The sequence below is a fragment of the Cyprinodon tularosa genome, unplaced genomic scaffold (genome assembly GCF_016077235.1).
Source record: "Cyprinodon tularosa strain WSP-4 unplaced genomic scaffold, ASM1607723v1 ctg373, whole genome shotgun sequence".
NCBI lineage: Eukaryota > Metazoa > Chordata > Actinopteri > Cyprinodontiformes > Cyprinodontidae > Cyprinodon > Cyprinodon tularosa.
This window is the reverse complement of record NW_024039089.1, coordinates 535,879-559,514: the sequence shown is the minus strand read 5'-3', so window position 1 is coordinate 559,514 and position 23,636 is coordinate 535,879. Positions and strand designations below refer to the sequence as shown.

At 39.4% G+C, this 23,636-nt stretch overlaps 1 protein-coding gene across 1 annotated transcript in view; it reads right to left on the bottom strand.

The window, feature by feature from the left end:
- The window catches only part of LOC119790886 (dedicator of cytokinesis protein 5-like), a 106,208-nt gene extending 98,451 nt beyond the window's left edge, over positions 1-7,757 (bottom strand). The window contains exon 1 of the mRNA XM_038296627.1: positions 7,595-7,757. Within this exon, the coding sequence (XP_038152555.1) occupies positions 7,595-7,637 (43 nt within the window). The 5' untranslated portion in view covers positions 7,638-7,757. The remainder of the gene's footprint in view (positions 1-7,594) is intronic.
- Positions 7,758-23,636: the final 15,879 nt, after the last annotated feature.

Genomic DNA, 23,636 nt, shown 5'->3' with positions numbered 1-23,636 from the left:
AAAACACTCAAAACTCCTTCTATAGGGAACTGAAGTGGGCCACTGTAAACCAGGAACAGGTGCTACTAATTCAGGCAGATCTGAATCACATAGAAGTCAAATATCCTTTTTTTTTTAAAGCAAAGTTCTGTAAAGTTATCAGCTATAGTCTCCATTCTGGGCTCAAATTCTGCTTATTCCTGTGTGCTCAGACATGTTATACGGCGCTGCGCTCGCTCTCTGCCCTACTGCAAAAACTGCACACACATAACAGAGTTGGCTTTATTTATAAAGTCTGGGAAACATATGCAAAATACTCGTCTGGGTTGTATGTAATCGGCTACTGAATGTTTGCATAACTGGGTTTGCCATGCTTGTAAAAGTTAATGTGGTCAAAAATGCCTAGCCTCAGGCAACAATAAGAGACGCCTGTAAAAGGAAAAAAAAAATCATTTGTTTTCCACAGCAACAGATTTATTTGTTTTTCAGACTGAGTCGACTAAAGGGGCATCGACTTAGGGGATTCATCCAAAGCCCCTTCTGGAGCCCAATATGCGACATGTCGTTCCAAAGAGCTGCCGGTTCCAGCACTTCAATCTGAGCCCCAGAGCTCTGCTCCTCTTTTGGATGTAAATATCAGGAAGATTTCCCATTATGACTTTGTCACAGATGCACCAGAAAAGATAAGCCGTCTATTATCAACCTTTCCCTGTCAGCGAGCATGATCTGACTGACAGTACCACAAAACAGTTTTAAAAAAAACAACTGAAAAGCTTCTTCGTTCACCCTGAAGATGCTGCTGCCTGTGTTCAGGAGCAGCCGAGGTTCACTAATAGGATTAAAAATGTAAGCCCTCATACAGGGTCCGATGGCATTTGGAAGATTAAGAACAATGTCGCTGACTCCTGCTCTGTTTCTGGGGAGACAACTGCACAGTCAGACAGTTTCCAAACACCTACAGACTATCAGAGAACATCCCGTCACACCAGGTCACATGTAACCAGGAGGGAAGGACTGCTATTATGGGTTCAAATGTTTTCATTGACAACAGCAACTCAACCTTTACGCCGTAAAGAGCAGAAGTTAATCAGGTCGGCGTACGCATTCATACCTGCTGCAAAGATAATCTAAACTAGATGTTTTCACTGCGGACACATCTAGACCCTCCAGGTCAAGGACTTTCGTTTCTAGTGCAGGAAAGACGGAAAGCAAACATGGCTGCCAGTCTGCGCAACTTAAAGATAAGATTTATTGATTCCCAACCCGACTGAGCCAATAAGCAGCCTACCTGTGCTGGTTATAAAACAATAACAGATAAAAAGACACAGAGCGTCCTGCAGCTCGTCCCTCATCATAACCACAGACACTCACCGCAAGTATTTACACTTTTTCACCTTTTTAAAAAAACATTCTCTTAGAGATTGAATAATTTTCTAAGGTGATGGTGGTTTTCATTATTTTATTATTTTATTAAATGTGCTGCCAATTCTTTACAGCCCATTCCTCTTATTTCACTTATAATGATAAAAATGACACAATAATAGAAAATGTGAAAAATGTGAACGTCAATTAAAAAGAAGTGTAAAAAAAAAAAAATTCTGCCAATTATCACAATATTTCATTAGACGATATTTTTATTGATTCAAAATACTAATATCTGGGTGATTCATTAGATGGTCTCGGCTATTAGGGGTGAAATAATTAATCCAGTTAATTAATCAATTATTAAAATAATCGTCAGATAATTCAGTAATTGATTAATCATTAACTGGAGTATAGAGAATAAAATATGCCTTTTATTTGACAGAGAGACCCATTTAGAGCAGTAATTATACCAAAATTGTAAAAACAATACGTTAACATTTTGCATATAGTATTAAAAAAAATTCTAATAAATGTATTTTTGCCCAATTAATCCAGGTGAAACTAAAACTTTTCCACTTGAGGAGTTCTACATGGAACATAATGACAGACGAAAAAGGTTTTTATCTTAAATGAAAAATGTTTATTTTATTTTTTCTTTATTATTTGTTTTTACTCCAGTGAACGATTAATCGATTACTAAATTAGTTGACGATTATTTCAATAATCATTTAATCCGATGAATTGTTTCAGCTCAACACATCATGCTTTCATCAAAGGACCCCTAGGTTTTGAAATGAGACGCGTAGGGTTTTTACAAGCTTTGATTCTAATGAGAAAACGTTTCTTCCATAGATAAAACATTAAAGAACAAAAAGCTTCATGAAGACCAATAAACAGAGAGGTCAAGGGTAACATTGTCTAAATGTGGCAGCCTAGTGGTTAGGGCATAGGGCTTTGAATCCTGAGATTTTGAGTTCGATCCCCCACTCCCACAGACTGCCACTCTGGGTCCCTGAGCAAGACCCTTAACTTGTTCCCCGGGCGCCGCACAATGGCAGCTGACTGCTCCCCAAGGGGATGGGTTGAATGCAGAGAAGTAATTTCCTGCAATTGCAGTCGAACCAAACAGGAAAAAGAACGACAAGAAGATCCGGTTTGTTAAATTAAAATACAGTAACGACAGATTGGTAACTAGAAACTATAGCATAATTCTTATATATCTAAAAAAAAACTTATACTGTTTATTTAAAGTTTGGATCCAAACTATTGGTACTTCAATATACCAGGAAGCAGGTTTCTCATCCCCATCAAAATATTTATTTTATACCTAAAGGCTTAAAAGTTTAATCAAATCCAGTCAAAAGAAACTTCTTATTGCAGATATGGATGAAGAGATTCTGAGTTTGGAAGTAGAGAACAAATATAGTTCATAAAAAAGCCATTTTGTACGATCTTAGTTATCAATGTTACAAAATTCCACAACTAAAAGAAAATAGTTGGGCAGAAACTGAACATATGCTGCTGATGCTGATTTTTTTGAATGTCATATTAAATTAAGCGTTCATTTCCGTGTGTTTTGCTCCTATAATTTAGTAATAATATAACGCATGCAACGCAAGATGTGAGGAACAGCGGAGGCTGTAGGCTCTGCTTTGCACAGGCGGTCTGGAGCACAGCAGGGCGGAGATGTACGATGCAGGATTTCAGGGTTATGCTGCGATTTCCTTTTAACAGAACAGGAAAGTTGGTCAAAGTTTCTGGAAATATTTATCCACAATGCAGCCTGGAAGAAAACTTTACAGTAGCTGTATGAAAAAACTGTATTTATTGATTGGACCGGCCCAGTCAAAGTGAAAAAATACCCAACTTGAAGCTCTACCAAAGCTATATAAGTAGACGGACTGTATATACTCTATATACCCCACACACCTTCTTCTTCTTTTTTAATATTTGAGCTAATATAACTAAATTTCTCCACTGTGAGATCATTAAGTCAATTAATCAGCTGGTAACTGCACCCACATGTGGATCCGCTAATTATAACTTATCAGTGTCAACTACTAAATGCCCCATCACAGAATTTCACTTTTAAACACCTTTTTCCTCCAACTCCAAATTTATGAGCTGTTTTAAAGCGACACCATTCACTCAGAAAGATCATGAAGCATCTTTGAAAAGATTAATTCCCCATAGTTTACAGCCAAACAGGAAGTCATGAAACCATAATTCCATCTCTATGTATGCACCAAAGCATGCACACTGCAAAACACACCTATAAACAGGTAAGTTAAGTGCATTTACCCTTCATTTGAGTAGGTAAATAAGATGATTTGCCAATGGAATGAGTATTTTTAGCCACTAAAATAAGATAATTAGATACTTGTAATGAGACAAAGCAATTGTTTTTTTTCTTAGTTTAAATGTTCATTGTCTTGTTCCAATGGCAAACTGCCTCACTTACCTCCTCCATTGAAGAAAAAATGACTTATTTAGGTTTCTATTTGTTGCAGAGCAAATGCACTGGAAAAAAAAATCAAAATCTAGATAAGTCATTTATTTTTAAATTAAGTGCATTTGTTCTCGAATTGAGAAGGTAAAAGAGACATTTTGCCATTGGAACAAGACAGTTTCCATTTAAACTTTAAAAAAAATGCTTTGTCTTATTTGTACGGAAGAGGATTAGGGCCACTGAAAAAAAAAAGGTTAATTGATTTTTAAATTTTATTTCTGTTTAGTATGGGGAAAAAAGTCAGAATTCTGACTTTAATCTCAGAATTCTGACTTTGATCTCAGAATTCTGACTTTTTTCTCAGAAGTCTGAGATCAAGGTCAGAATTCTGAGATTAAAGTTAGAATTCTGACTTTTTTTCTCAGAAGTCTGAGATCAAGGTCAGAATTCTGAGATTAAAGTTAGAATTCTGACTTTTTTTCTCAGAAGTCTGAGATCAAAGTCAGAATTCTGAGATTAAAGTCAGAATTCTGACTTTTTTTCTCAGAAGTCTGAGATCAAGGTCAGAATTCTGAGATTAAAGTTAGAATTCTGACTTTTTTTCTCAGAAGTCTGAGATCAAAGTCAGAATTCTGACTTTTTTTTCCATGTTAAACTGAAATAAAATTTAAAAAGCACTTTTTTTTTTTTTTCCAGTGGCTCTAATCCTCTTCCGTATGTTTCAGGTGCATTTTATCTAAACATCTTCTTTTAAGAGTAAAATTACTCTTAAAATAAGACCTAGGATTTTTACTCATTAAGATGCAGTAGGAGATCTTTTCTGATGCATTTTTTACCATGTGGCTTAAAAATCTCCCCACAGCCACTTAGCAAGCAGTGAAATAGAAGGTCTGGAAGTGAAACGAAAATAAATGCTCTCCGCTACAGTGAGAAATCAATGAGTAACGTCCACCAATCACAAATCACGGTCCGTTGTACACGATTGGTTCCTGACACGTCAAGCGTGGTCGTCTGCTTGCCCCTCCCCCCTGTGCGCGTACCCTGACAAATGAACGAATCGACCCCCAATGATCGCGCAGGACGCCATGGCGGGAAGCTAGCCACTGTTATGCTACGTTCAGAACGCAAGGAGAAAGCAAAAAAAAACACGCGGGCTGCTGTATTTTAGATGCTTGTAGAAGTTTAGTTCTGACGCGAAGCTGAAGCATCTTTGCTGCTCTGGCTGCGCGGTCAAAAAGTGGGTCTGATGCACGTTGGGCGGAGCTACTCTATCCTTGCTTTGCCTGGAACAATGGCAGCTATATTTGCTGTGATCAGCAAATATATATAAAATGTAGTTTAAATCTATATAACATCGTCAGCGCAGTCATCCAGATTACCATCCTGCCTTCAAATATTGTTTCTGTCAGAGCTGCTCAGACCCCCGTACACCGGCGGTGCTCTGTCAGTAGGAATCCCATTCAACAGCAGCCTCTGGCCCCGTCGCCTCCTTGCGGTTTTCCACGGCTGCTGGAAGGAGTTTTTCATGTACGTGATCCAAACTGCAGGCATCGGGATAATAAAACCGAACATGTTCTGCTGGCAGAAGTTAATTTAGGCGTTAATAAACCATTTCAGAGAATTGATCATAGCGCTCTGCATCAGCAGCGCTGCCTGGACCTTTTGCTGCGCCGTGATGAGCTTCAATCATTGACTTTGCATGTAAACTAGCTGCTTTTGCTGCCTCTTCTGCTTTAGGTGTGAACGTAGCGTTATGTTGTTGTTAGCTCGTATCACGAGCACTCGGTCTAGGCTTGTTTCATTCTCTATCTCATCTGAACACCTCGACAGACAGCAACACGTTCCTGTGTTTCGAAGGCTTGGTTTCGAGGGGTGGTCTGAAGGAGAGGCATGGTTGTGTCCAACTGTTTTTAATATTCTTTTTTTTGTTTCTGCATTTTTTTTATATATATATTTTTTCCTACTTGCTTTGATTCTGTTTTATTTTCCTATATTTTAATCATGTAAAGCACTTTGCATTGTCTTTGTACTGAATTGTGCTATACAAATAAATGTGCCTTGCCTTGCCCTTGTGTATGTAAAAAAATATACCTTGTTGAAACCGTTTTTCCAAGACCTCCTATAGCACCTTTAAAATAAGATGTTTAGATAAAATGCACTTGAAATAAGACAACGAAATATATATATATATTTTTTTTTTATGTAAATCGTCTTGTTCAATTGGCAAAGTGTCTCACTTACCTCCTCAATTCAAGAAAAAATGTACATATTTTAAGAAAAAATGACTTATCTAGATTTAGTTTTTTTCCAGTGCACTGGAAAAACAATCTAGAAATAAGTAAAATGTCTTAAATTAAGTGTATTTATCCTTAATTTTAGTAGGTAAATGAGAGTTTGCCCATGGAATGAGTTTTTTTTACTTATAAAATAAGATAATTAGATAAAATGCACTTAAAATAAGACAAGGCAATTGTGTTTTCTTATTTTAAGTGTGAATTGTCTTGTTCCATTGGCAAAATGTCTCTTTTAACACCTCAATCCAAGAAAAAATGCACTTATTTTAAGGAAAAACTGACTTATCTAGATTTTATTTTTTTCAGTGTAAAGCACAGCTGCACTGCAAAAACTATCTGAAAATAAGTAGACATTTTACCCTTAATTTGAGCAGGTAAATAAGATAGTTTGCCAATGGAATGAGTATTTTTACTTATAAAATAAGATAATTAGATAATATGCGCTTGAAATAAGACAACGCAATAGTTTCTTCTTATTTCAAATGTAAATTGTCTTGTTCCATTGGCAAAGGGTCTGACTTACCTCATCAATTCAAGGAAAAATGCACTTATTTTAAGAAAAAATTACTTATTTAGATTAAAAATTTTTGCAGTGTGGATGCCTGTCTTTCCTCTCTGTACAGGCTGCCACACTGGAAAAAAATAAGTAAATTTTTCTTCAATTAAGTTTTTTTTTTCCTGAATTGAGGAGGCAAGTGAGACACTTTGCCAATGGAACAAGATAATTTACATTTAAAATAAGATAATTAGATAATTGTATCTAATTATCTTATTTTAAGAGTAAAACTACTCATGCTATTGGCAAACCATCTCATTTACCTACTCAAATTAAGGATAAATGCACTTAGTTGAAGACATTTTGACTTATTTCTAGATGTTTTTTGCAGTGCAGTGCAGCGGGAAATAGGTCAGGATTACTCATAGAGAGCTGAGCAGATTGTTACCTAGTGGGCATGAATAGCACATTGAGCCAGACTGTAACTATCAGACACAGCTGCAGGTAGAGGAGCCACACCTTGTTGCAAAACACTGCTTTTTCTAAAGTGGCACAAAACTTTATTGCATTGGAATTAACCCTACTATTGCCGTTAGGATTTGTGTGCATGTAGTCAAATAAAACCTGTATACTCTGTATATACATACCACATACTCTGAAATAGGAGGCTTTAAGAGGGACAATAAAACACCTGAAGGTAAAATGAGGGATTATTTGTGTTCCAGCAGTGAGATTAAGCTGAGGAATGACTGGTATGCTCTCTGAACTCCTGGATCTTTTCCAGGTTTCCACCTTTAGGGTCATTTTTTCAGTTTATACTAAAACATTAAGAAGCAACCAGGAAGATTAACTTCCTTTAATTAAAAAAAGCTTAAATTGATGTTTAGTTTTCAAACAGAAGGGATAAAAAGACAGAAAGTTTCCCCTGCAGCCCGGTTTGTTTTGAAGTTGAAGGAGTTTCTGCTGGAGTTCAGTCTGAAGCAGTTAGAAAGTAAAGAAAGCGGCTCTTACCGACACCGTACTTCTCTTTCTTAGTGGGAATCCAGCGGGTCATAGCGGGGGGGGGGGGGGGGATGAACAGCTCAGACGAATAAATAAATTACTATGTACACTTGCTGAACGAGGACGGGCGGTGGAGACTGCTGCTCGTCCCGAAGCCTCACAGTTCCGCCATCATGACTTGGAAACGAGGGGGAGGAGGGGGGACATTCAGCTCCACAGCAGGGGCGGAGCTAAATGGGGGGCCAGGGCTGGCCATGGCTACCCTTAGCCAATCTAATGCTATGTTCACACTAAAAGCAGCAGGAGCAGCAAAAAACGCGTCTGCTGCTTCATTTTTGATGCTTGTGTAAGTTTAAGCTAACCTGACTCCGCCAGATGGATCTGCTCCGCATATCCATCTGGAAACCTTCCGTTGAAGTAATTTTGGGAAGGGGCGAAAATACTGGTTAGCTGATTGGCCTATGTTGGTGATAGACGGGCCAAATAAACCAATCAGATCAACGAAGCATATGACGTACTAACAGAGCAACGACGAAGAGGAGCCAATTGATAGATCAAACTCTTGCCGAAACCAGTCGGGAGAAGAGCAAAAACATCTTTTCCTCTGAGTAAAGCCTCCAGAGCAGTGTTTTGCTCTTCTTTCAGTGGAGAAATACTCTGTAATTCCGATAAAACTTGCTCGATAGCCACGCTAAGGCTAGTTTCATCGGCTGAAGCCGCCATGTCCTTTAGACTGAACTGTCGCGCTTCTCGTTGCGTCACACCTCAACCCGCCTCAAAGCCAACACTGATTGGACGTTCGTTTCGTGAACGGCTCCAAATTTTCTTTAACGGAAAGTAGCCAGACTGATTAGCGAGTGAAACCTTGAAAGCTCGCGAGATCAGGATGGTCTCAGGAGGCTAAGTTTAAGCTGCGTTCACACCAAAAGCAGTAGAGTCAGCAGGAGCCGCTAGTTTACATGCAAAGTCAATGTTTGACGCGCGTCAAGGCGCAGCAAAAGGTCCCGCAGCGCGTTTCAGCAGCAGGAGCAGCAAGTCTGGAGGGTTTGAGCATCTGACCTGCGCAACGTGCCACAAACGCAGCTGCTGCTCCAGTTGGAAAAAGTGAACTTTTGCTGCTGGACGCGTCGCATCAACCAATCAGAGAAGCTGATCTGGGAGCTGGCAGGGAGACAGACACATCGCTGATGATACCTACCTCTATGATCACTCCTCTGAAACAGTTTCTTAACGCCCAAATGAACTTAAAATGTAGAAACATGCCAGCAAAACATGTTCGCTTTTATTATCCTGGTGCCTGGAGTTTGGATTACGTACATGAAAACCGCCTTCCAGGCGCCACGGCAAACCTTGAGGAGGCGACCGGGCCATAGGCTGCTGTTGAATGGGATTCCTACTGACAGCGCACCGCCGGTATGTGGGGGTCTGAGCGGCTCCGACAGAAATAATATTGGAAGGCAGGATGGTAATCTGGATGAACTGACTGCACTGATTAAGTTTTCAGGTAGATTTTCCCACTTAAAAACATATTAAAAATACTTTATTCCCACTGATCACAGCAAATATAGCTGCAAGGCAGAGAAAGGATAGTGAAGCTCCGCCCATCGCGCGTCAGACCCACTTTTCCACCGCGCAGCCAGAGCAGCAAAGCTGCTTCAGCCGCGCATCAGAACTAACTGGTACAAGCAGTAAAAATGAAGCAGCAGACGAGATTTTGCTGCTCCTGCTGCGTCTGGTGTGAACGTAGCATACGTTTAAGCTGCGTTCACACCAAAAGCAGCAGAGGCAGCAGGAGCAGCTAGTTTACATGTAGGTGCAGCAAAATGTCCCACAGCGCGTCTGAGCAGCGCATCGGGAGGGTTTGAGCATCTGACGCGCACAACGCGCCACAAACGCAGCTGCTGCTCGAGTTGGAAAAATTGAACTTTTGCTGCTCGACGCGCCACAAACAAAGCTTGTGATATATGATTGGCGAATTTAGGTGTACAAGCTGACGTATAACTAACTGGCCTGCATAAAATAATGGGGAAAAACACAGATTTTAAGACAGGACTTTTTTTTTAAATAGAAATTTTCTAACTTTTGGGACAGAATGATGATTTGACATTTAATTATGATTTTCCTACGACTTTAAACCCCATTTTATACAAGATTTAGCAGTGTAATGGCAGCGGGGAAGAAGCTGTTCTGGAATCTGCTGGACCTGCATCGAATGCTTCCGATGTCACGGGCTCGGGACTCGCAGCACTTCGATGAAATGTCTTTAATGGAGGGAAGAGGAGCCCCCATGATCCTCTCTGCTGTTTCCACCTTCTTCCAGTCTGAGGCGCTGCAGCCTCCACTCCACACAGTGAGATAGCTGGTCAGAACGCTCTCTCCGGAGCTTCTGTAGAAGGTGATGAGGATGGGTGGGGGCAGGTGGGCTCTCCTCATCCTCCACAGGAAGTAGAAGCGCTTTTGGTCCCTTCTGACCAGTGAGGTAGTGTTTACAGTCCAGGTGAGGGTGTCTGTGATGTGCACCCCCAGGAATTTGGTGCTGCTGACCACCTCTACAGCTGAGCTGTTTGGCATCCCTTACTATTTTTAGCCCTCTAATAAAGATGATTGCAGTAGTAATACCCTCAAGTGGAATATTCAAAACATGTAAATTTCTGTGTTATCAATTATGCACATCAATACACTAATAAAGATAAGTATAGAATTCATGCTCTTTTCAGAGATAGATTTTGTGTTAAATGGGGTAAAATGATAAAAAATAAAGTGATGTCTCCACAAACCATCAAGGAGTCTTCAGTGAAATCATAGATAAATAACTATTTTAATAACAATGTATTTAATAATTAATTTATCTAGATATTAGTACTTGTAAATATTAATTTTATGCAGAAAGATTGATATAAGTAGGTAAGTAATGACAACGGAAAAGATGTTCGCCCCATAACTTAAACCTGAAAGAATTCCATCCACTATACCTTTTACTTAGAAAGCACGGATGTTTAAATATATGCCTCTGTTTATTAGCAAAGGCTGTAGGAAAGGATAGTTTGTATGCGGATGTTTTGCTCGTTAATTTTCCTGTTGGAACAGTTTAGACTGACCCTGAGGTTCTGGGGTCTATCCACCTTCGGTAACCCCTGGCCACGCCTCTGCTCCACACGTCAGTCAATAGCTGTGGCTCATAAATCCCTAAATGAGCTCAAATTGAACAAGTCATATTAGGTCCAGACAGCTGAGCCTTGCCGTTTCCCTTTAATGTCAGTAGTTTTGTTTTAAACTGAATCCAATTTTCTCCAGTTATCTCTATCAGTAGCATTCATCATGTCCCTTGTTGCTTAATTAAGGTAGTGGTTAAATATTCCAGGGGGAAATGTTACACTTCTTAAAGGAGCAGATGCGTAATTACTCTCCCCTGATTACTACAAGTCCTCCATGTATGCTGCAGTGATAAGGCTCTCTGCCCACGGAGGCACTGCATGGTGGGCATCCTGGATTACATTTTCTCATGCTTATTTAATTGATGTTTATTGATCACATGGGTGGAGCAGTTCGTCCATTTCAATCTGCATGTTTTCTAAACAAAAACAAGGCTTTGTTGGGCTAATCCATAAAGCCTCGAACTCAACGCTATTTCTGACATTTTGAATTGAAAAAGCTTCCTCGACGGGAAGTAAAATTGGATGTTTTACTTTTTTGGAATGAATTTGTTGATCTCACACTGGAAAAATTTACCTCTGCATTTATTTTTTTGTCAAGATCGTCGTTTTGGTTGATAACAGTTCTTTATCTGCCCAGGTTGAATAGGTTTACTCCAAATATGGCTGATTCACTTGTCTTGTTTGAAAGACTTGTCAAACAAAGTGGAATCATTCACTGGATATTATTTGATTGAATCGGCAGTTTTCAATCAAACTGAAAATGTTGCCTTTATTCTGATGGTGTCATGATTTTATTAAAGTTCTGACCCAAAATGCAGAAGACCAAACTGAAACCAGGGTAAAGTTTAACAGGTTTATTAAGAATATAAGATGAAATCCAGTGCTACTGAGTGTAGAATGAATCGAGTCCAGTGCAGCTCAGAACACTGCTCAACAGGGACTGAAAGGTGAAGGGAAGACACTGCGGTTAGTTCAGGCTCAGTGGGAAATTTGAATAGGAGGAAAAGGTTGCAGACTCACTTCTCCAGGAAAAGGTGTCCTTTATGGAATCCAGTCTGTGAGGATTGTTCCAGAGATTGTCTTGTTTGGTGATGGGTGGACTGAGTTACTCAGACTGCGGATGTTCCTTGGTGAACGGAGAAGCTGACTGCCACTCAGATTTCCTGCGGTACTTGAACAGGCTGCGGTGCTGATGAAACCATTGTTTGGTGTGAAGCTCAAACGACCTCTTGGGGAAAGTGGATCCAAACTTCCTGTTTGAAACCCCAGCTCAGTTAGAAGCTCAGTACCTCTTGGGGAAAGTGGATCCAAACTTCCTGTTTGGAACCAAAGCTCAGTTAGAAGCTCAGTTGAACCTTCCAGAGAGAAAAGGTCCGAATAAATCCAGTTTGCAGGATGACTTCCTGCCGAGAGGCAAAGACAAAAACAAAGTTAAGACTAGTGATGTTATAAGATGAGCCGAGGCTTCGAGGCGTGTGTCGAGTAATGGACGGGGCGTTTCCCCGATGCGCGTGTCGAGGCGTGATTCATTTAGAGTAGGGGCCAAAATTGATGACGTCCGAGGCCTCGCTACCGTGATACCACGTGACTTCGGGAAGTGGTTCAGAATGCGCAAGAATTTTGACAAGCATCTAAACAGCCTCAGTGTTCAGTGAAGATGTGGGAGTTTGGAGGAGAGATGCTCTCAGCTTGATGGATCGATTCTAATAATAGATTAGCTGGAAAAACAACCAATCTAGTTGCTAATTTGGCTAAAATAAACAATGTAATGATCAAAATTTGAGCAAACCACCGGACAAAGCCAGTGTTAACACGTCAGTGTTAAGAAGTATTTTCTCCTAAGCAAGTATATCTTCATAGGTGGCGTCAGCTGTAAGAGGCGGGCTCCCACTCTAGAGGTTGATGGTTCAAGACCTGTCTTTGACTTTTGAAAATTTCGATTAAACTTAATTATTTTGGCTGCTGAAACTAATTTGCATTGTTTTGCCCGAGTAAAAATATAGATTGGGTAAATTAGGTCGGTGCAGCCAAAAGATTGGTTGAACATAACTTCCAACCTGATTAAAACCAAAAAACATGGAAAAACTATCATGTTTGAATAAAAATGACTAACACCTTTAATTTTGCTCATCATTGCCCAATTTGCACAAACACTGTCACTGTCTGCTTGAGTTTATTTCACTAAAATGGCAGAAAAACTGTGCACCTTAAATTATTGTTCTAAGAAATTTTACACTTAAAAAAACTTACAAAAGATTGTATTATACACACCAACCATTAATAATTTCAAGGGAACTTAAAAGGGAAAAAAAAAGAAAAACAAATGCAAAAAAAATCACAGATTTTATTACAAACTGTAGTTCTGCACTCCACCAGTAGGTGGTGACATGTTCACATGAAGCCTCATGAACTGTGGGGATCGTTGAAGCAAATTGGCCAAATGGTTCAATGCCTCATGAGGCTTCATCTCACCATCACTAGTTAAGACTCAGGTTGACAAAAACTCAGTTTGGCTAGAGTATCCAAAACTGGCAAACCAAAACTCAGGTTAGACTCTGCTAAACTAAGCATGGCTAGAGTACCCTGTATTGGCAAACACTCTGGCGTCGAGGTAGTGGCAGTCAGCAGCTTAAGAACACTCCACAGATAATGAGGCAATGAGCTGCAGGTGTGCAGGGAGACCCATTGAGGATGGGGCACCACCTGGTGGAGGAGGAAAGGAAACACAAAAACAGACCACACAAACTGGATTCCTGACAGATGGTATTTAAGCTAAGATATGCTATTGGATGGTGCATATTAAAAATTGTGGAAGTTTCTAGTTATGATGCACTGAGTTAACAGGAAAAAAAACTCTTTTTGTGTTTCAAATTTATTTTTTGGTTAATTGATTTTCAGTATTTAACCAGTAAGCCCATAAAAGTAACACGCACAGACTGATGGATCCTTTTTTTTCTTTTTTGACCCCATTTATTCTCATCGGTTTTGAAGCTATAGTGTCATGCCTCCTTTTCTACGTATATATTTCTAAGGCTGAGTAAAAATGCTTTCTGTCCCAAATTACTGTCCCTGAATTCACCCCAGCAGTTTCTCATCAGTTCCCAAATGGGCTTAATTTGAATCAGTTAGATTGTGACAAGCGCCTCTTGTTTTGCTTGAAGGGATCTCTTTTCGCTTGAGTATTAAATTTATGGTGTGAATCTGCGCACAACTTGACATTGGGGGGGTGGAAGATGAGTAATTAATGGTAACTCAGATATAAATCACTGATGCATCATAAATAAATGATTACCTGGTTATTGTTTTTAATTAAAGCGGGATGAATTGCATTGCAGCAGCTCACACTGACTGCCTCCAACAAGCACCTTCTGTGTACTCTGGGTGAGCATAAATGGACCAGACATTCTCACACAGCTTCATTTGATTTAACTGCGCAGAATATTTCATACAAGCCTCGCAATTAATTGATGCATCTGGTGGCTTGTCCATCACTGAGATGAGCCTTCCCAGCCCAGAGAAGTAATTTACAGCTGTTGGCTCAGAGATTTGGTAGTCTGCTCAGCCTTTTGTTTGCCCGTCATGTGTGTTTATATTTGTGCAGCCACCGGTCAACCAAATGGTGCTGTCTGTAGTGCTTAACTGTCAAAGGCTTTTGTCTTTCAGCCAGGCTGCCAATCATTTATCCCTCACCATCTATTGTGAAAATGGCTGCTTTAAAAAAAAAAAAAAAAGCTCCTGGTGATTTACAACCAGCCCAATCTGATTGGAAGCTTTTATTAAACGTTTTAGTTTTGCAAATTTAAAGCATTGTGGTTGAAAAATGGACCATATTAGCAGCTTTGCCAAACAGGCTTCCTACTGGTGTTCGACTGACAATCTGCTCAGCCCCCCTGCTAACCCACAGGGGCCCCTTAGAGAACATTAAATAACACAGGACAGATTGACAAATGCGCTAATTTTAAAAACATGGAGAAAAAAAATATTCAAAATTAACACAGCGTGAAAATGCAGCTTAATTTTTTTTTATGGTTCAACAAGGTAGTTAATCTGGCAAGTGGCAGTTCTTGGATGATGTTCCTGGGGGAACCCTCAGTATCTCACATCGCGTAGATCTGGGGTGTCAGACAAACCTTTTTATGTTGAGCCTCTCCAACATCCTTATGTATTTTAGAGGGCAAGCTGCAGCTGTATAAATGACACTTGATGTTATCTTTTTATTTACAAAGAGTACTCCAAATTTACTCCCACGTACTTTATAAAATATTTACAGGTGCTGGTCATAAAATTAGAATATCATGAAAAAGTAGATTGATTTCAGTAATTCCATTTAAAAAGTGAAACTTGTATATTATATTCATACATTACATACAAACTCATATATTTCAGATGTTTATTTTGTTTAATTTTGATGATTACAAATGACAACAAATGAAAATCTCAAATTCATCATATCAGAAAATTAGAATATTACTGAAGACCAATAAAAACAAAGGATTTATAGAAATGTTGGCCAACTGAAAAGTATGAACATGAAAAGTATGAGCATGTACAGCACTCAGTATTTAGTTGGGCCTCCTTTGGCCTGTATTACTGCAGCAATGCGGCGTGGCATGGAGTCGATCAGTCTGTGGCACTGCTCAGGTGTTATGATAGCCCAGGTTGCTCTAATAGTGGCTTTTAGCTCTTCTGAATTGTTGGGTCTGGTGTATTGCATCTTCTTCTTCACAATACCCCATAGATTTTCTATGGGGTTAAGGTCAGGAGAGTTTGCTGGCCAATTAAGAACAGGGATACCATGGTCCTTCAACCAGGTACTGGTAGCTTTGGCACTGTGTGCAGGTGCCAAGTCCTGTTGGAAAATGAAATCTGCATCTCCAAAAAGTTGGTCAGCAGCAGGAAGCATGAAGTGCTCTAAAACTTCCTGGTATGTGGCTGCGTTGACCCTGGACCTCAGAAAACACAATGGACCAACACCAGCAGATGACATGGCACCCCAAACCATCACTGACTGTGGAAACTTTACACTGGACTTCAAGCAACGTGGATGAAGTGCCTCTCTTCTTTTCCTCCAGACTCTGGGACCTTGATTTCCAAAGGAAATGCAAAATTTACTTTCATCAGAGAACATGACTTTGGACCACTCACCAGCAGTCCAGTCCTGTTTCTCTTTAGCCCAGGCAAGACGCTTCTGACGCTGTCTGTGGTTCAAGAGTGGCTTGACACAAGGAATGCGACAGCAGAAACCCATGTCTTTCATACGTCTGTGTGTGGTGGTTCTTGAAGCACTCACTCCAGCTGCAGTCCACTCTTTGTGAATCTCCCCCACATTTTTGAATGGGTTTCGTTTCACAATCCTCTCCAGGGTGCGGTTATCTCTCTTGCTTGTACACTTTTTTCGACCACATCTTTTCCTTCCCTTCGCCTCTCTATTAATGTGCTTGGACACTGAGCTCTGTGAACAGCCAGCCTCTTTAGCGATGACCTTTTGTGTCTTGCCCTCCTTGTGCAAGGTGTCGATGGTCGTCTTTTGGACAACTGTCAAGTCAGCAGTCTTCCCCATGATTGTGTAGCCTATAGAACTAGACTGAAAGACCATTTAAAGGCTTTTGCAGGTGGTTTGAGTTAATTAGCTGATTAGAGTGTGGCACCAGGGGCCATCAATTTTGAACCTTTTCACAATATTCTAATTTTCTGATATGATGAATTTGAGATTTTCATTTGTTGTCATTTGTAATCATCAAAATTAAACAAAATAAACATCTGAAATATATGAGTTTGTATGTAATGTATGAATATAATATACAAGTTTCACTTTTTAAATGGAATTACTGAAATCAATCTACTTTTTCATGATATTCTAATTTTATGACCAGCACCTGTATAATCCTTATAAGAACATATGCCTCTACTTTATGATATGCCTTTTTTGCAGAGGTTTCAAGTAACAAAGTACAAATACTTTGTTACTGTACTTAAGTACACTTTTTAGGTATCTATACTTTACTCCATTACTTATTTTTCTTCCAACTTCTGACTTCTACACATTACATTTTCACACAAGTATCTGTACTTTCTATTCCTTACATTTTTAAAACAAACGTTACTCTTGGCTTTGGTTTAATGTTTATACATTTTTATTTCATGTCATGTGCTCCATCCAATGCAGATCATTGGCTCCATCCACATCTAGTGAAAACTAGTGTAATTGGATGAGTCATATAACGCACTCATTGGTTAGCTATTCGTCAAATTTTATGCTGACGCCAAAGGAAAACATCAGAAGCAAGCATAAAATATTACAGTACAAACAACATGGTTTATGTAATAATATTTCAATTTTGAGTTTTTGTGGCAGGTCGTATGCAGCCCGCTTACCTTTAGTTTCATACACATGACATGGATTGATTCAATTCAATTCGAAAATACTTTATTAATCCCAAACAGAAATTAAATTTTGCAGTAACTTATACGTTATTTATTTATACAGGTGTTGTAGGTGTTGATAGCTGTACGCAGGAGCAGTCTGTCATGCACCAGATCTGGAGAAGCCTCTGACTGAAGAAGCTGTTGTTCTCAAGTCTCCGCTAAGGGCGGAGCCCATTCCCCCCGTCCTGCTCTCCCTCCGCTGGCAGGCGTCGGGGCTCACCGGCACACTGGTGGAGCTCGGGGTTTGGGGGTGGATGCCCGGGTGGCTGCTGGCTTCCTCGGGGCTGTCTCTCCTCCTCCCTTGGTGGGGGTCTGATTTCCGGGGCTGGCCCCTCCTTGGTGCCTTCGCTCTTGGAGTCCCTTTGGGCGTCTGGGGCTTTGGGTCTACCGGCGCTGGACTCTGTGCTCTGGGGGGGCGCCTCTTCGGCTCTCCACAACCACTATTGAGCATTTTTTCTATGCATAAACTTTACATGCACAAGTGCACCCTCAAAAACAATTACAGGTGCTTGGTTTCAGGTACTTAGAGATTCACTTCCAAACAGAAACCCCACATTCATATCTTCAGGTAACACAGAGTACATGTCAGACTTCATAATATTACTTTAGCGATAGTTTCAAGGTGTTGCTTTATTGTATATCTCGTACCATGTCTCTTGGTTGTGCTGTTCTTTTTGCATCTCGTTGCAGGTGATGAATCAGACTGAAAATGTTTAGTCATTGTCTCCTTCTATCTCCTCTTTCTTTCATCTTTTCTCTTTTTTTACTTTTCTTCTTCTGTTTTTCTGCTCTATTTACATTGCAGTGTCCATATAAACTGTAAAACTCCCTGCATTATTATAATAAAGCAATTTATATGCATGATGCAATATGGCAATAGCCATACTGCTACACTTGTGAAAGTAAAATCTGTTGGGCTCTTTTTGGCATCAAGACAATTATTGTTATTGCCACATTGCCAGGCAGGACACTGTAAAAAAAACAAAAAAACAAGACACTGTGGTTCAAAAATCTTCTGAAGAGGACGCTAACTGTTGTCGATAATATTCTTCACTTTATGAATAAACACTTGTCCAAATCTAAATTGTTCCTCATTTTAAAACAATCAGGAAATAATCAAATAAATGTTGCAGTAAATCTTAACCAAAGCTCAGTTATCTGTTAAAACAAAGGTTTACACCACATTTAAACCCACCCCCCACGAGAAAATCAAATGTGTGAAGCCCTGGGCAGAGAACCATAGCATCCACATATTAAACTAATACAGGTAGTAAATCCAAAGCGCAAAAAGAATTAAGAACAGACATCTAAGATCGTGTCTTTGATGTACTGGATGGGTGATGAGTTCACCTGGTCCAGCTCTGTGCTCACTGGTATTTATTCTGTTAAACTGGTCCCTTTTTTTTAACACAAAGGTGTTGCCATAGATTTTCTTTTTACTTCTCGAAGATCTGATTTTGTTGTCTTATAGCGAGCCTAAGTCATAGGGACTATACATGTTTGTTTTTTTGTGTATATGTTGTATTTTGCTTGAGCTTTTTACAAGATAACTGTGACCTATTTCTGTCTGAGCTAGACGCTTGCAAAGAATTCAGATGTATTACATGTTGGGGGTGGGGGTCTGCTTATCTGTTCATGCCGTTTCACCTTTGATTTTCATAATACATTTAGCAGAACCAGCTGTGTCGAAGAGAAAGGACTGATTTTAGGCTTTCAGAATGTAAAAAAAAGGAACAAGTGTTTAAAAGAATTGCAATATTGCCATCACCTGTCGGCCTTGTGTTACTGCACACATCGAACAGTTGGTTCCTCATTAAATCTGCATACTGCTGTCCTAACATACAGCTCCTCATTTAACCTGGAAATGGACAAGCTGAACCCTTTACAGGACATTTCACGCTGTGAGCTGAGCTGCAGAAGCCTCAGGCGTTTAAGTGATTAGGGTTGGGTTCTTTTTTTTGTGTTTGTTTCTTAAAAGGTTTACCTATATGTTAATTTATAATCCAGACAGCAGCAGATGTGTGCAGTAAATGGAAACAGGTGTACATGTCGACAGGGAACAGGAGCAGCTGGGACATAAAAAGGTTGTGTGCGCTCGTTTTCAGCATGAAAGGCTGGAGGAAGTCTTGGTGAGAGCCAGCTTAGTCACTGTAGATGAAAAAGGCAGCCATGGAGGTACGGTTGTTGTCCTCATATGGGGATATACTGTCTGTTTACTTTGCCTACAGGCTTCTCAGTGTGTTGCCAAACAGATGAATGCACATTCTGGATGACAGACAGACTAATGAATATGCTCCCTACCTACCTCCCTCTCTCTCCTACCTTTTCCAGTTTTTCTGTTTTGTTCCCTTTTTTTTATTTTGCTTGTGTGCTTCAGTGCTTCTGACTGAAAGACTGTTTCATTCACTACGGCTGCATAACGATGAAGCACGTAAAGAATCCATATGCATGAAATATAGAGTAGATAAAACTTGACTTGAATATCATCGGTGGCTGATAGGTGAGCTCACTGCAAAGGGATTTCTTTATGGTGTGTGAAACTACATCGCTCCAGAGAAAGGAGGTTTGATCAGAGATTGATCTGACCACACCGGGAGGGGGGTTTTATTCCAGAGACACAAACAGACCAAACAAATTCCTCATGGATTTACGGTTCCACAGCCAGAAAACGCATGACATCTGAAGCATAGGGGTCGAGCATCCACCTGCCTGTCTGTCTGTCTGCTGGTCTAGGTGATTGGTGGGTCTAGCTGTGCTTTGAGGACAGATTAGTGCACTGTTTGTGCACAAGTGTTCAGCATCCTTGGACTGATGTTATGGCTTTTATTGAAGGAAGTCCTGTGCACACTTTGCAACTTTAATGGCTGTATATTATCTTGCCAGAGCAGCACACTTTTAAATATTCAGACTGCAAGGGGCCCTGACTGAAATTTGATTTTGGGGCCCTCTATTTCTGCTAATTATATGGACATCTGCAATTAACAGTCTGATCATCAGAATGTTAACACACTTTTAATAGAGTCACTCCAGCTCTGGCATGATTGATTATATTAAATATATCTAGTCTGTTCCTGTTTGGCTGTGACTCCATCCTGGAGAGAAATATCAGCTGTGCTGCTGCCATCAACACCCTTGTTTATAGATGCTGGAGATCGGCCTGTTTTCCAGTGTGGTCCTGTTTCTCTGACCGTGACTGGCTGGATGTGCTCTCTACATCCTGACATGGGAGCTGGCTCAGAGCTCGTCTGCCTGGCTGTGTGTTTCCTGGATGGGGCGGCCCTTTACAGTTGCTTTTTGTATCTCTGCTTCTGTCTCCTTGAACCCCCGTCGGCCTCAGCAGATGGCCGCTCACACTGAGCCTGGTTTTGCTGGAGGTTTCTTCCTGTTAAAAGGGAGTTTTTCCTCTCCACTGTCACTACAAGCATGCTTAGTGTGAGGGATTGTATTTGAGTCAATGCAATCAACTGGTTTTCCTTAGATAGAAAACTTTGAATCAATCTGACTGTATGATCTGTTTGAACTGTAAATTGCCTTGAGATGACATGTGTTGCAAATTTGGCGCTAATTAAATAAACTGAATTGAATTGAATTGGTTTACTATTTACACTAAACATGTTGATAATTTTTTTATTCTTTAAGACTGCACTTTTAATGTTTAAAATCTATCATCTTTGGTTCAACATCAGCAACAAACAACTTTAAGTTATACGATTACTCCTTTAAAACTTTGGAAATATATCTAAATATTGATGCAAAAGCTCTACTTAAAAACTCGCACATTTAACATTGTTATTTGAGGCTCATCTACATGATGTATTAATGCCAAATAAATGCAATTTATCAGAAAATATTGTGTTTTTCTTAGTGTAATCATATAAAAAATAATCATACATGTATAAAAATAAAAATGGGGGGTAAGTTGCCCTGGGCTGGACCAACTACCGTAGCTTAAAAAGTTTAGAAAAAAATCTAAAACCAGACCGAACAAAATGTAAACAAAGGTCGATGCCGCAAGCTCATCCAGGAGGAGCATGTTAATGACTAGATGCAATCAACTGGTTTTCCTAACCAATCTATTGTCTCTGTAAAGTGTCTTGAGATGACGTGTTTTGAATTGGGTCTATATAAGCAAACTGAACTGAAAACCAGCAAACTGAAGTACAGAGGAGAGGTAAGGCAAAGGCATGGAGACAAAGGTGAGAGAAATCAAGGTAATTGGCAGGCAAAAGTGGGAAGAATTAGTTTAATTGCCAGACACCAGGGCAGAGGGAAGGCTGAGCAGCTGAAAGAGATGGGAAGTAGAAGTATACTAAACTAACAGAAGAAAAAGGTGAAAATAATCTACATGGAGTAGACTGATGTCAGAAAAAAGAAAAGTAGACTGCTGTGGCATAGAGGCAACCCAAATAATCAAAGAGAATAGAAATTAATAATCAGAATAATTATATTAAACAGATCAAATGATTGGTAAAAAAAATAAAATAAAATGAAAGAAAAGTTGGAATGAAAATGTAAGAATATTTAGATTCAGTCAAAGGCAACTCTAAATTAACACATTATTTTAAAATCTCGGAGTTAATGGAGTTAATTCTCCAAGAAAACTGTAATAGAAATAAAATATGCTTCTCCATGTCTGGTTCTGTTTGGAGGTATGCAGAGTATATTAGAGCCAGAAGACCCGAAAGTCTGGGTGGTGGTTCCACTGACAAGTCTGAGATGTATTTTGGTACTAAGGGAATAACAGAAGTATTTTAAAGGATATTCTGATGTACAGGGAGCCAGAGGAAGGAGAACTGGGCGGATTGGCTCTACGCTCTTCTTTTTTTGAGGTTTTTACTAGTGTTGCAGCGATACTGATACCAGTATCAGCCTGGGCCCTGATCCAGCACTAAAATGGTGGTATTGTATCGGCGACTACCAACAAATAGGGCAACAATACCATTTTGAGAGCCAAAAGTTTCTTGAACTATTGTCGCCCATTCCAGGTAGGCAGTAAAAAGTTCTACTGGATTCACTTTGTATTCGTCTTTTTCCTGCTTCACACACTGGAAAAACCATCTAGAATTAAGCAAACATTTCTTAAATTAAATGTATTTACCCTTAATTTGAGTAGGTAAATGAGATAGGTTGCCAATGGAATGAATATTTTTATTCTTAAAATTGGATAATAGGATAACATGCACTTGAAATAAAACAACGCAATTGTGTTTTCTTATTTCAAATGTACATTGTCTTGTTCCATTGGCAAAATATCTCTTTTAACTCCTCAATCCAAGAACAAATGCACTTATTTTAAGAATAAATGACTTATCTAGATTTTTTCAAGTGCAAAGGTAGGCAGCAGCTTGACAAAGTAGTATGCAGTTCTTCATATATAAACAAACACATCAATTTGGCATCAGTCCAGCACTAGTTTCTATAGCACTCGTGGCTCATCTATTCTAAAGTGGGTTGAACAGAAAGGGGCTACAAGAGGGGGGGCATGCGGCACAAGACCACAGGCCAGATTTGAACCAGGGTCATGTGAAAGACTGAGGCCTCCATAAATGGGTTGTGCACGCTAACCACTGCTCCACTCACTGACTCAGTTTTAGTGAGGACGCAGGCAGCAGCATTCTAGATCGTCTGCAGCTGTCTGATCATTATTTCAGGCAGACTTGTGAGGAAACTGCTGCACTGATCAATTCTACTAAAGATGAATAAATTAGTTTTTCAAGGTCCTGCTGAGATATTAGTCCTTTAATTCTCGAGACCTTCTTTAGGTGATAGAAGACCAACTTTGTAACGCTTTACACTGGAAAAACGATCAAGAAATAAGTAAAAATTTCTTAAATTAAGTGTATTTAACCTTAATTTGAGTAGGTAATTGAGATAGTTTGCCAATGGAATGAGTATTTTTACTTTTAACATAAGATAATTAGATAATATGTATTTGTATTTCTTATTTTAAGTGTAAATTGTCTTGTTCCATTGGCAAAATATCTCTTTTACCTCCTCAATCCAAGAACAAATGCATTTATTTTAAGAAAAAATGGGGTGTATGTGTACAATCATTATGTACAGAAGTATAGTTATAAAAAAAAAAAAAAAAAAAAAAAAAAGAACACGGGTGGTGGAATTATTTTATTTTATTTTTTGGAAACATACATAGTGGTATGCTGGTGAAGATAATCAGTGGTATAGGTCATAGTCATTCCAAAAAGGAAAAAAAAAAAATCCCCTGGAGTCTCTTTCCAAGTATGAAGATGTTTCACTTCCCTTTCAGAAGGCTTTTTAAAAATCAAAATGTCAGAAATAGTATTGAGTTTAGCCCTAAAACTTTTATTTTTTTCTTCTGGTTCAATTTTAATGTTTTCTAAGCCAAAACACGTTTTAGGGCAACTATATAAACCTTCCTACTCAACGCTAATTCTGACATTTTTAATTGGAAAAGCTTCCTGGATGGAAAGCGAAACGTCTTCAAACTTGGA